At 46.3% G+C, this 14,126-nt stretch overlaps 1 protein-coding gene across 1 annotated transcript in view; it reads right to left on the minus strand.

The window, feature by feature from the left end:
- The window catches only part of LOC130363175 (zinc finger protein OZF-like), a 34,538-nt gene that overhangs the window by 13,704 nt on the left and 6,708 nt on the right, over positions 1-14,126 (minus strand). The window contains exons 2-5 of the mRNA XM_056568612.1: positions 964-1,116; positions 700-858; positions 494-620; positions 305-402 (exon numbers count right to left, since the gene is read on the minus strand). Of these exons, the coding sequence (XP_056424587.1) occupies positions 305-402; positions 494-620; positions 700-858; positions 964-1,071 (492 nt within the window). The 5' untranslated portion in view covers positions 1,072-1,116. The remainder of the gene's footprint in view (positions 1-304; positions 403-493; positions 621-699; positions 859-963; positions 1,117-14,126) is intronic.

Below are 14,126 nucleotides of genomic sequence, written 5' to 3' on the forward strand. Positions count from 1 at the left end.
CGCTATCTCGGCGGAGAGCCGGGGCCCCGTACAGAGAGATCGCAGGGGGCCCCAGCGGTCGGACCCCCCGCGATCTCAAACTTATCCCCTATCCTTAGGATAGGGAATAAGTTTTTCACCACTGGACTACCCCTTTAACACAATCCCTATGATACCAGAAACCAATTTGAAGCCACTAATGACCACAGCTAACTATTAGAAGACGATATAGAGCGTATACTGTATACTCCACTGCTGATAGAGAAGATTAGGAGAAAGCTCCAGGACATCAATCTATAGAGGATTTACAAAAATTTTCATCTACCTGAAAATCCAGAGGGACATTCTGCTCTTCCTCCAGACAATCCTGGAAATAAGAAGGACTTGGAGATCTCTCTGGTGGGTTTCTGTGACGAGACACAACTATAGGAAATAAAGACAGTGACTGAATCCATTGTCTATATGTGATGATCACATGATCTCTTCTCTCCAATCAGGGAAGGTCTCCTCTTACCCAGTGGTGATTTGAGGGGCTGCTGATCCTCCATCATGACTTTCTTGTACCGATCCTTATGTCCTTCGAAATACTCCCACTCCTCCATGGAGAAATAGACAGCGACATCCTGACACCTTATAGGAACCTGACACACACAATAATCCCGTCATCCTCCAGACACCTCCCTTATTGTATAATGTCCCAGCATTCCCAGGAGCGCTCACCTCTCCAGTCAGCATCTCAGTGATCTTGGAGGTAAGTTCTAGGATCTTCTTCTGTGAATAAGGTGGAGGATCTGTTATGCGGCTCCGGCCTTTGCCCCTTTTTCCTGACCCACGAGATGCCACACTCTCACCAGATGACTTCTTCATTACTGTGTAATCCTGTGTATGGGGAGACACTGATCACTACAGACACTAAGAATCCGACACCTCTCCAGACATTTCCCTGTTTTATTATAGAGATAAGACGTCATGTGACCCTCTTACCTCTCCAGTTACCCAGTATATTATCTCCAGGGTGAGGTCCAATATATCTGCAGCCATATGCTTTCTGGCTTCCTCCATCTTTGCTGACTCACTGATGAAACGGACCATAGTGCTTAAAAGAAAACTTCAGTGAAAGTCCTGGACATAAGGAACCTGCGGCAAAACAAGGAGGACTAAGTGTAAAATCACATATGGAAGAACAACTGATATGAAGTATGGGGCCTCATAGATTTGGAATTATAAATGATTAATGATAACATACAATGGAGGTGACTTACGGCCCTTTTACATGGGCTGCAGATGAAGAGTGACCCATTAAACTGAGCGTACAAAACATCCAATCAGCCAACAAACTATTCGCTGGTCCCTTTACACAGTCTGATTATCGTGAACAAGCTTTCCTAGGAACATTTATTTGCCTAATAATCGGCCCGGTATAAAGGGCCTTTATTGAGGTGTCTTCTATACACTTTAAAGATTGCTGATAATACAAAAGGCATTTCTAATTCTGATCTGCTATGTAGGAAGTCGAATTCCACCATCCACCATTTACCTCCTCTTCCATATGAGAAGATCGCATCCCAGTAGTATATCCTCTCCAGTGTTCATTTATTTAAGCGATAAGTGTGTAAAGTAACAGGTAGGGCTAGGCGGTATACCGGTTCTTACCAATACCGAAATTTTTGTCCTGCACGATATGAATTTTTCCCATAACGCAATACCGGTTTGGCCCCTTCCCCTCGGGAATGAATGAATTATCAGCCCAGCGCTGTTCTGCCCCCCAAATTAATTATCAGCCCAGCGCTGCACTGTCCCCATCGGGGTAAATACTCACATGTCACCCGCATGCGCTGCTCTCCTCGTCCTCCTGTTTGTTGCGGGCCGCCGGCGCTGTCACTCTATACTGTACGCTGTATCCCTATGCCCAGGCTGCAAAAGGTAAACAAAATAAACTTTAACTCACCGGACCTGCTTCCTAGGGAATGGAACGTCGGACAGCCGTCAGCCTATCACCGTCCGCAGCGATGTTCCCCCTCGGCTGGTGATGGGTTGAGCAGTGCGTCATGTAAGAAGCCGGCTTCTCACATGACAGTGGGCTCAACCTATCACCGGCCGAGGGGGAACATCGCTGCGGCCGGTGATAGGCTGACGGCTCTCCAACGTTCCCATCCCTAGGAAGAGTGTAAGGCCGACATAGGAACATGCATTAAAGTTTATTTTATTTACCTTTTGCAGCCCGGGCATATGGATAGTATAGAGTGCAGTATAGAGTGTCAGCACCGGTGGCCCACAACAAACAGGAGGACAAGGAGGGCATTTTTATTATTATTATTTTTTTTGGGGGGGGGGAATACCGTTATATACCGTGGAACCGCCATAAGTTACAAAAATACTGTGATACACCTATTTTATCATACCGCCCAGCCCTAGTAACAGGTCATCACAGAGACCAAACTTCATCTAGCATTAAAATAAACACAAATACCATCCCCCACCAAGAGCTTCACGGCTAAAGTCTCCATGTTCAAGCAGCTACATCGAGCCTTACATCACCAAGCACAATGCCAAGTGTTGGATGGAGGGTGTAAAGCCACCACCACTGGATTCTGGAGCAGAGGAAATGAGTTCTGTGGAGTCCTGAGTCACACTTCTCTATCTGGTGTCTGATGGATGAGTCTAGATTTGGCAAATGCCAGGAGAACGTTCTCTCCCTGCCTGCCCTGCACCAGCTGTACAGTTTGGTCGAGAAGGAATAACGTTATGGGGGTGTTCTTCAGGGGTCGGCCTAAGCCCCCTTAGTTTCAGTGAAGGGAAATCTTAATCCTTTAGCAATAAAGATATTTTGGACAATTGCCCCTTACAACCTCAACCTTGTCCAACAGCTTTGGAATGAACTAGAACAGAATTTCTGAGCATGCTCCTCTCCTCCAACATCATCACTGTCTGACCACACGAATGTTATTCTGGATGAATTGGGCAAAAATTCCTATAGACACCTCCAAAGTCTTGTAGAAAGTCTTCTCAGAAGAGAGGAAGGTGTTCAACCTTCTTAGGGGGAAGGACTAGTTTTGTTTTTTTTCCCGCTAATTTTTTTTTCCGCAATTAATATTTTATTAGCTTAGTTTTTTTTTTTTTTTTTACCTAAAATGAGAGAAGCCAGAAAACAAAAAAAACAGAGAAAGGAAGTTATACTAACAATATACTTCAGAAGGAGAGATAACCAAAAAACTACATATTTCATTTGTTTACAATGTTGTTAAAACAGTATAAATTACAGGTTATCATATGATTTGCTGGTTAAAGTGTCAATCAGCTCAAAGGCCAATAGGAGTCAGCAAGGGAGAGAACAGGTTTACAGAGGTCCCAGCATTGCAGTGAGAGCAGGAGAAGGAGAGAGATAGACAGGAAAACACAGGGACATAGAGTAAGAGAGAGACACAGAGAGGTATGGAGAGAGAGAGAGAGAGAGACCCGGAGAGAGAGAGAGGGAGAAAGTACAGACAAAGAGAAAAAGAGAAACAGATAGTGAGTGTGAACAGGAGCCAGAATTCTTATCCTGGAGCCAAAATCATTATCCTAACTATAACATCCGCAGTGCACAAATCCTATAGGGGCGATACAAGGATCCACAGCCGCTGTGTGTGGGCTGATCATTGGGGGTCCCTTCCTACACAAGCCTCATTGTGTTCCACAAAGCCCAGCAAGACTTATACAAAAAAAAACACAAAATACAAAAACTAAATACAAAAAACACAGAACAAGTACTGAACAGAGCAAAGCTGTGCTGCGGAAGACCTGTATGATAGCAATACATTGGGAAAGTGCAATAAAATGCAGCATAACGCCTTTACTCACATATACAGGGATTAATCGCACCAACAATATACCTACAGGTTGCAATATAGCAGCAGACTAAAAAGCGTGTGCAATTAAAAAGCATCAGCCTTGTAAAACACTATGGGGACATTTATCATTGTTGGTGTAAGGTAGTTAAGATTTTACCCCTGTTAGCTTGGTGTATTGTTTGCATGTTTGCTCAAAACTAACCAAAAAAGGTGCACAGGACTTGATACATTTTGCTCAATTATAGAAACCAGTGGGCTGCAGAGATAGGTTTAACCCCTTAAGGACGCAGGACGTAAATGTACGTCCTGGTGAGGTGGTACTTAACGCACCAGGACGTACATTTACGTCCTAAGCATAACCGCGGGCATCGGAGCGATGCCCGTGTCATGCGCGGCTGATCCCGGCTGCTGATCGCAGCCAGGGACCCACCGGCAATGGCCGACGCCCGCGATCTCGCGGGCGTCCGCCATTAACCCCTCAGGTGCCGGGATCAATACAGATCCCGGCATCTGCGGGAGTTCGCGATTTAAATGAACGATCGGATCGCCCGCAGCGCTGCTGCGGGGATCCGATCATTCATAACGCCGCACGGAGGTCCCCTCTCCTTCCTCCGTGCGGCTCCCGGCGTCTCCTGCTCTGGTCTGTGATCGAGCAGACCAGAGCAGGAGATGACCGATAATACTGATCTGTTCTATGTCCTATACATAGAACAGATCAGTATTAGCAATCATGGTATTGCTATGAATAGCCCCCTATGGGGACTATTCAAGTGTAAAAAAAAATGTAAAAAAATGTAAAAGTAAAAGTAAAAAAAAAGTGAAAAATCCCCTCCCCCAATAAAAAAGTAAAACGTCCGTTTTTTCCTATTTTACCCCCAAATAGGAAAATTTGGTATCGCCGCGTGTGTAAATGTCCGAACTATTAAAATAAAATGTTAATGATCCCGTACGGTGAACGGCGTGAACGAAAAAAAAAAAAAAAAGTCCAAAATTCCTACTTTTTTAATACATTTTATTAAAAAAAAAATATAAAAAGTGTATTAAAAGTTTTTTATATGCAAATGTGGTATCAAAAAAAAGTACAGATCATGGCGCAAAAAATGAGCCCCCATACCGCCACTTATACGGAAAAATAAAAAAGTTAGAGGTCATCAAAATAAAGGGATTATAAACGTACTAATTTGGTTAAAAAGTTTGTGATTTTTTTTAAGCGCAACAATAATATAAAAGTATATAATTATGGGTATCATTTTAATCGTATTGACCCTAAGAATAAAGAACACACGTCATTTTTACCATAAATTGTACGGCGTGAAAACAAAACCTTCCAAAATTAGCAAAATTGCATTTTTCGTTTTAATTTCCCCACAAAAATAGTGTTTTTTGGTTGCGCCATACATTTTATGATATAATGAGTGATGTCATTACAAAGGACAACTGGTCACGCAAAAAATAAGCCCTCATACTAGTCTGTGGATGAAAATATAAAAGAGTTATGATTTTTAGAAGGCGAGGAGGAAAAAATGAAAACGTAAAAATTTAATTGTCTGAGTCCTTAAGGCCAAAATGGGCTGAGTCCTTAAGGGGTTAACCCCTTAAGGACTCAGGGTTTTTCCGTTTTTGCACTTTCGTTTTTTCCTCCTTACCTTTTAAAAATCATAACCCTTTCAATTTTCCACCTAAAAATCCATATTATGGCTTATTTTTTGCGTCGCCAATTCTACTTTGCAGTGACATTAGTCATTTTACCCAAAAATGCACGGCGAAACGGAAAAAAAAATCATTGTGCGACAAAATCGAAAAAAAAACGCCATTTTGTAACTTTTGGGGGCTTTCGTTTCTACGCAGTGCATATTTCGGTAAAAATTACACCTTATCATTATTCTGTAGGTCCATACGGTTAAAATGATACCCTACTTATATAGGTGATTTTGTCGCACTTCTGGAAAAAATCATAACTACATGCAGGAAAATTTATACGTTTAAATATGTCATCTTCTGACCCCTATAACTTTTTTATTTTTCCATGTATGGGGTGGTATGAGGACTCATTTTTTGCGCCGTGATCTGAAGTTTTTATCGGTATGATTTTTGTTTTGATCGGACTTTTTGATCACTTTTTATTCATTTTTTAATGATATAAAAAGTGACCAAAATACGCTTTTTTGGACTTTGGAATTTTTTTGCGCGTACGCCATTGACCGTACGGCTTAATTAATGATATATTTTTATAGTTCGGACATTTACGCACGCGGCGATACCACATATGTTTATTTTTTATTTTTTTTACACTGTTTTATTTTTTTTATGGGAAAAGGGGGGTGATTCAAACTTTTATTAGGGAAGGGGTTAAATGACCTTTATTAACACTTTTTTTTAACATTTTTTTTGCAGTGTTATAGGTCCCATAGGGACCTATAACACTGCACACACTGATCTCTAATGCTGATCACTGGCGTGCATTAACACGCCTGTGATCAGCATTATCGGCGCTTGACTGCTCCTGCCTGGATCTCAGGCACGGAGCAGTCATTCGTCGATCGGACACCGGGGAGGCAGGTAAGAGCCCTCCCAGTGTCCGATCAGCTGTTCGGGACGCCGCGATTTCACCGCGGCGGTCCCGAACAGCCCGACTGAGCAGCCGGGTCACTTTCACTTTCACTTTAGAAGCGGCGGTTAGCTTTGACCGCCGCTTCTAAAGGGTTAATACCGCACATCGCCGCGATCGGCGATGTGTGGTATTAGCCGCGGGTCCCGGCCGTTGATTAGCGCCGGGACCCACGCGATATGATGCGGGATCGCGGCGCGATCCCGCTTCATATCGCGGGAGCCGGCGCAGGACGTAAATATAGGTCCTGCGTCGTTAAGGGGTTAAAGGGGTATTCCAGGCAAAAACTTTTTTTTATATATATCAACTGGCTCCGGAAAGTTAAACAGATTTGTAAATTACTTCTATTAAAAAATCTTAATCCTTCCAATAGTTATTAGCTTCTGAAGTTTTCTGTCTAACTGCTCAATGATGATGTCACGTCCCGGGAGCTGTGCATGATGGGAGAATATCCCCATAGGAACTGCACAGCTCCCGGGACGTGAGTCATCAGAGAGCAGTTAGACAGAAAACAACAACTCAATTTCAGAAGCTAATAACTATTGGAAGGATTAAGATTTTTTAATAGAAGTAATTTACAAATCTGTTTAACATTCCGGAGCCAGTTGATATATAAAAAGAAGTTTTGGCCTGGATTTTTGGCCTGGATTTTTGGCCTGGATTACCCCTTTAAGCTTTGTGCTCTGGCATCTGACACTTTTTTATGTGTCCTAATAGGTGGTGTAGGTTTGCGCAAAAAAAGTTCAACATTTAATTTAAATCTAAATAATAAATACAGCTCCACCAAAAAAATGGTGTACAGTGCACCCAACAGTAGACAACTTTGAAAGATGTTCTACCGAAAATTGCACAAAAAGATTGCACAAAATTTGCAGGGACAATAAAAACATTGAAGTGGTGTAAAGCCAATGATAAATGTCCTCCTGTACCTTTAATTTCCTGGTTCAATGAAACACACATTATATCTTTACAGTTGTTAAATAAAATAGAAGCAAACTAAAAAGCACGTGCAAGCAACACGCATCTGTCCTGTAAACACAGAGTTTGTTAATATTATTTGTATCATCAAACACACATTATAGCTTCCTGTTTGGGACATAGCCGCACACTAAAAAGCATGTGCATTCAACAAAGCATTGGCTTTCTAAAGCGACTGTAATTTTATAGTTTTTGGTTAATCAAATTTGACTTATACCTACCTGGTTGTAAGAAAACTAACCTCCAAAACTGTTTGGTAAAGGAATTGTTGGACAGGAATTGTTGGACAGGGCAGAAGACCTCTGCCATGTCCTCTGCCAGTAAGAATGTTGGTGGCAGTACCAGCACCAGTACAGGTAGCAGCAACAGCAGTCAGGTGTCTGGTGGAAGTAGTAGCAGCAGCGTCAGCCTTCAGAAAATTCTCACTGCTTGCCAGAGGTTATGTGGTTTCACTGGATGATCTGCCTTATCTGGACTGGATGAGTCATAAGTATTCTGAGGAGGAGGCAGAGGACAATATGATGGCAAGCCACCTGGCAAAGGATTCCCCCTCGTCTAAAGTCACATTGCACAGTTATAATGTTCATCCTAGAACCTGTCTTTGCCTCTCCCCCACTGCTATTCAGAAGGATAGCACAAGCCCCAAGGAGGAGTTGTGTGAGGAGGAGAGTCAAGCTTTGAAGTGTACTGCCAAGGTGGTGGAGATAGAATCAGTGGCGGAGAGTAGAACTAGCAGGACTGGTGGTCGTAGGTGTGGTGGGCATACTGTAAGGTGCCATTCTCGCCATGCTGAGGGGGAAGCACAGAGCCCAAGAAGTTAATGTAAAGAGGAGTGTTGACGATGAAGAGTTTGATTACAACGATGATGTTATGTTGGACAGGACGTGGGAACTATGTGAGGAGGAGATGACATGTTCAGAGCAGGAGGGTAGTGGCAGTGTCAGCAAAGAAGAGCGTAGCAAAAGTAGGGAAGAAGACCTGTGAAACGTAACGGGCGTAGGGCTGCTGGTGTGATGAGCTCCGGTGATGACCAGGCTGCTGTTAGGATTCGGCAGGCTGGAAGTGGATCCTCTGTGTCAGAGAGGGATTGGCGTGGACCGTACTGGTGGACCGGGTCTAAGCTGCTACTGGTATTCACCAGATCCCGCAGCAAAGCGGGATGGTCTTGCTGCGGTGGTAGCAACCAGGTCGTATCCACCGGTAATGGCTCAACCTCGCTGACTGCTGAGAACACGTGGGACAGAAGGACTATACAGAGGCGAGGTCAGACGTAGCAGAAGGTCAGGGCAGGCGGCAAGGTTCGTAGTCAATGGTAACGGCAGAAGGTCTGGAAACACTGGAAAGGCAATCACAGGAAACGCTTTCACTAGGCACAAGGGCAACAAGATCCGGCAAAGCAGGGAAGGGGAAGTGAGGTTATAAAGGCGTGGAGCAGGTGGAAGCTAATTACACTGATTGGGCCAGGCACCAATTAGTGGTGCACTGGCCCTTTAAATCTCAGAGAGCTGGCACGCGCGCGCCCTAGAGAGCGGAGCCGCGCGCGCCAGGACGTGACAGCCGGGGACCGGGACAGGTAATTGGATTGGGATGCGATCCGCGAGCGGGCGCGTCCCGCTATGCGAATCGCATCCCCGTCGGCAATGTCAGTGCAGCACTCCTGGTCAGCGGGTCTGACCGGGGCGCTGCAGAGAGCAGAACGCCGCGAGCGCTCCGGGGAGGAGCAGAGACCCGGAGCGCTCGGCGCAACAGTACCCCCCCCCTTAGGTCTCCCCCTCTTTTTGTCCGCTTGTCCCTTCATACAAGACGAGGCCATTGGGAGCGATTCTTGAGTTTCCTTCCGGATGACAGAGAAGTCCTGGGTAACTTCAACAAAGGCAGGCAATCCAGAAGAAGTGGGAATGGGGAGGGGGGCAGAGGGTGAAGCTTGCCACGGGGCAGAGTGTTACCAGGAAGGGGGCTATGAGGAGGCAAATCCCAGCTTGCTTTTTGCCGAAAATATCCTGGTAAGCCTTGGGAGGAGCCGGTATGGGTGGCACCTCAGGAGTTAGACAAGTGGGAGCAGATGTGAGGAATCGTTTGTAACAAGATGAACCCCAATTCTTGATCTCCCCGGTGGTCCAGTCAAGGGTAGGAGAATGACGTTGGAGCCATGGCAGACCGAGGAGGACTTCAGAGGTGCAGTTGGGCAGAACAAAAAATTCTATTTTTTCATGATGCAGTCCAATGCTCATAAGCAGGGGTTCTGTGCGGTAACGCACAATGCAGTCCAATTTTACTCCATTGACAGAAGAAATGTAGAGCGGCTTGACGAGACGGGTCACTGGGATGTTGAACCTATTAACAAAAGAGGCCAAAATAAAATTTCCCGCAGAACCAGAGTCCAAGAAGGCCACAGCTGAGAAGGAGGAGTTGGCAGAAGGAGAAATCCACATGGGCACAGTGAGACGTGGAGAAGCAGACTTCACACCAAAAGGCGTGGAGCAGGTGGAAGCTAATTACACTGATTGGGCCAGGCACCAATTAGTGGTGCACTGGCCCTTTAAATCTTAGAGAGCTGGTGCGCGAGCCCTAGAGAGCGGAGCCGCGCGTGCCAGGACGTGACAGCTGGGGACCGGGACAGGTAATTGGATTGGGATGCGATCCGCGAGCGGGCGCGTCCCACTATGCGAATCGCATCCCCGTCGGCAATGTCAATGCAGCGCTCCCGGTCAGCGGGTCTGACCGGGGCGCTGCAGAGAGGAGAACGCCGCGAGCGCTCCGGGGAGGAGCAGGGACCCGGAGCGCTCGGCGTAACAGCTGCTGCATGTTCAGGTTTTATAAAAATAAAAAACTTCCAGAGGAGGGGCACAGTCAGGTTGTGCAGTCCCTGTCCAATATTCTGGCCCCTGAGCGCCCCATGCCAGACCTGCCTTCTTGTCCACTGGGGGATCCGAAGAGGAGCCATGAGACATTTTTTCTGCAGTGAGTGCAGGATTCTGTTTCTTATATTTGTAATACTGCCTGAGTTGTCCTATTGGATTTTGTCCTAGCACCACCACGAGTCTCCTTAACCTGATGACCCGCAGTGTTTACCAGAGTCTCACCTGCTGGAGTGGAGATTGCAATGCCGCTTCGGTTCTACTATTGGTTTCCTGTCCAGTATTCTGCTGTGTGGAAATTCTTTTCTACCTTACCAGATGCAGACCACGTGGCACTATGTTGTTTCTGCAAACAGAAATTAAGCCATGGCCAGGGTCCAAGTGCAGAAATTATCTCTCTACATAGATGTATAGTGTGTCACCACAAGGCCGCGTGGGACAGTTGGGACCCCCCAAAATGTGAGAAAAATGCTGCTGCTCCTCCCTTCCAACTGTCTAGCAGCCGGGCCTCGTCCACAGACAACACATTATCTGTCTGGTCCTTACAGTGTCCTGTCCTCCTCCTCCCCAATTCTGTCAGTTATCGATTGGGGAATCTATGTCCTCCAGACAACAGTATTCTCCCAGTCACCCTGTTGTAGTGTGCCTCAATTAACACCTGACCAAGCTGTTGGTGGCGCAGGCGCTTCCATATGATCTTGTTGGCTCCACGGCCTTCAGGCAACTAATGTGGTGTGCCCAGCCCAGGTGGTGCATACCTAGTCACCATTATTTTGCCAAGAAAGCCGTTCCCGCTTTGCACAATTGTGCGGTGGAGAGTTTGGGCCACTCCATGCAGTTATCTGTGTGCAGAACAGTGCATGCTACCATAGATACGTGGAGTAGTAGTTAAGGCCAGGACCAAAACATTTTTTTACAGCTCACTGGATCAACATCCTGCAGAACAAGACTCCCCCACAACAAGGCCATGAAATTGTAGTGACACCTCCAACGTTGCACTGATCAGGTTCAACTGTTGACACCACCTGGCTTTTACCTCCTCATGCGGTTCCTACTCCACGGATATTTTGCATTATCCCACAGGGAACATTGTAACTTACCCTCCTCCCCCTTCCTCCTTTCATCATTGCAAACTCAAGCGCTGCCGCTCTGTGCTACATCTCATGAGCCTGGCCAAGAAACGCCACACAGTGGAGGAGCTGCTGCTCTTTCTGCAACAGGAAGTTTCACACTTGCTCTCTGGACATGATCTGACATTAGGAAACGTGGTTGCTGAAAATATCAAATCATCGCCTGCATCCAGGTGGCCTGACACACTATTCCGTTTGGCTAAATCTTGCTAATTCTTCTTGTCAAACATTTCCTAAGAACTTGTGCCAGTCTCACACATGTGCTGGGTATGTGACAGAAAGTGTGCGTTGAGTTCAGCAGTTTGTATGCCTTTAAAAATGCCTTCCTGCACCTACAGCACCAAAATGGTCTACCTCCACACTGCCTCATTTGCGATGTTTGTGAAACTCGACATTACACATGTTGGATGGCTTGTACCAGCAGACCAATGCAGTGACAGACTTCCTAATGCAGCAGACAGATTTTTCCAGCCAGTGTGACTTTCAGCTGAGCTGTCATGTGCTCCGAACTTTCAAAGAGGCTTGTCAGCAAGGACAACATCAGAATTTGTGACATAATGCCGCTGATATTCCTTTTAGAACAAATGCTAATGGTGATTACTGAAGAACAAGGGATGGAGGAGAATTCACATCTGGCTGACAGCAGTACGGATGGTCTCCTTAAGGAGGAGAAGTTGAATGAAGAATTGGAAAAAAGTGACACCTGAGGAGGAGGAGAAGGATTTGGAGATCAACTGTGGAAGGGATAGACGTTGGTGATGATGAAGACGATGACAAACCTTGGCAGTTTGGGACAGAGGTAGGACCAGCTGGGCCCTCCGAAAAGCTGGCAAGGATGGCTAGCTGGAGCAGTGACAGGCTTATTGCCAACCTAATGGAAATAAATGACTACTGGATAGCAACACTGTTAGACCCTTGTATAAGGAGAAGCTATGTAGCCAGCTTGCCATGACTTTACAGCACCAAACACCTGCAGAGCTGTGTGTATATGAAAATGTGATGTCCCAGTACAGGACATGGTCCTGCACTAAAGTTAGTCCCTGTCAGATTGAGTCCCTCAGTAACCTGGGGGCTCTCCTGCAGTGTCTCCCCTGATGTTATTATAGTGTTGTTTATTGTCATAGGATTATAGTCAGTATATTAATGTATAGTCAGTATAAAGGACCCTTGGAGGACTCCAGTAAATGTCTAAAGGACCTGTGAGATGTCATATGTTATGTTATCATATGATGTTATCCAGAGGGCACCAGTTTAACACATGACCCGCAGCTTGACCAATGGGCTTTGGCTCAGCCCCCTCTATATAAGGGGACGGCCATTACAATACATTTGCTCTTCTACCATCATCTCTTTACTGATACCAGCAAACACCAGAGATCTCAGTGTTAGTGCCCAGTACCTGGAAAGCCTCAAATCTACAGTATTCCAGTAAGTCAAGTCTATGTCTGCCGTCACTACTACCTATAGTCAAGTCCAGCCTAACGTCAACATTCTAAAGTCTATTACAAGTCTAATTGGTCCCAGCAAGCTGCGAGGTCCTTCTGTGTTCCTGGCCACCTCTCTGGGATTCTGGCCTAGCTGTGAAGACAACAAGACCTATCTGACTTCAGTAAAGCCTCTGTTAAACCATAACCTGATTGTGGACTCTCATTTTCACTGCCTAGCTATTGGGATAGCAGAGATACCGTTTGGGTGGTTCCCAAAAACCACTCTGGCATCACGAACATTTGGGGTTAATAACACCTTGCCCCTGGGGTTAATACCATCTTGCCCCATCCACCTACACAGCTACACTCTGTGGTCCCGCCATCACCATGGGTCACCACAACTTTAGTGTCACAAACAAGATAAGGGTGTGTGCCTTAACTACCAAGTCAAGTCAGGCCACCCATTAACAAGATACGGGTGTGTGCCATAAGCAAAATGATGCAAGTCCTTCCCCCAAGTCTGAATTGTCTCCAAGTGAAAAATTGCATGCAGTTGCGAAAAAGTGTGCGCCACAAAAATGTACGGGACTTTGTCATTGAAATTTGTTGTTATACTGGCGCTGAAAAAGTAGGGGGGAGATGAAGAAAACTGTACTGTGAAGAAGTCTGCAAAAGTTGGACTAATTATGTGCAAGATTAGAACAGAGGGCATGTTGCGCTCCAAAATGTCTGCTGTAGCTGCAAGGGTTAACTTGATGGTCGAGAAGCGTGCCGAAGGTTCCCGCCAGAGCCAGCATCCCGCCCCCGGGTGTGGAGATCATGTTGTTGCCAGGGGGGGCGGATGAAGAGGATGCACCGCTGAGTCGCTTCCAGGCCCAGGCCCCGCTGATGATGTCCTTCCGGCCAGCAGCCATCTTGTTGGAGACCAATATAAATGGTGAAGCGGAACCCAACCTCTTCAGTCTACCGGAAGCGCTGGCAGAGAGCAGTAAGATGGCGGAGTCACATCGATCCACGTGCACCGAGAGTCCCAAGATGAAGCCGGGGGATCGACTGATTGCCGCGGCGAAGATGTTCCACGAGTTGTCGGAGCGTCTACACCGCTTGTCCATTGAGGCTGAAGACGCCTGCCTGAAGGTGCCTTTACATGAGGATGACTGAGAGTGGGCCGCAGCTGGGGTTCCTGGGCCAAGATCCCGACAGAGGAGTCTGATGTTAGCACCCCGGATGAGGCCGCTTTCTCTACTCCTTCCTCCACCTTCAGCCCTGAGCCAGCACCCAAGGCCCAACAGACTCCCAACACGTCCACAGTCACC

This window comes from Hyla sarda, chromosome 3, assembly GCF_029499605.1.
Source record: "Hyla sarda isolate aHylSar1 chromosome 3, aHylSar1.hap1, whole genome shotgun sequence".
Taxonomy (NCBI): Eukaryota; Metazoa; Chordata; class Amphibia; order Anura; family Hylidae; genus Hyla; species Hyla sarda.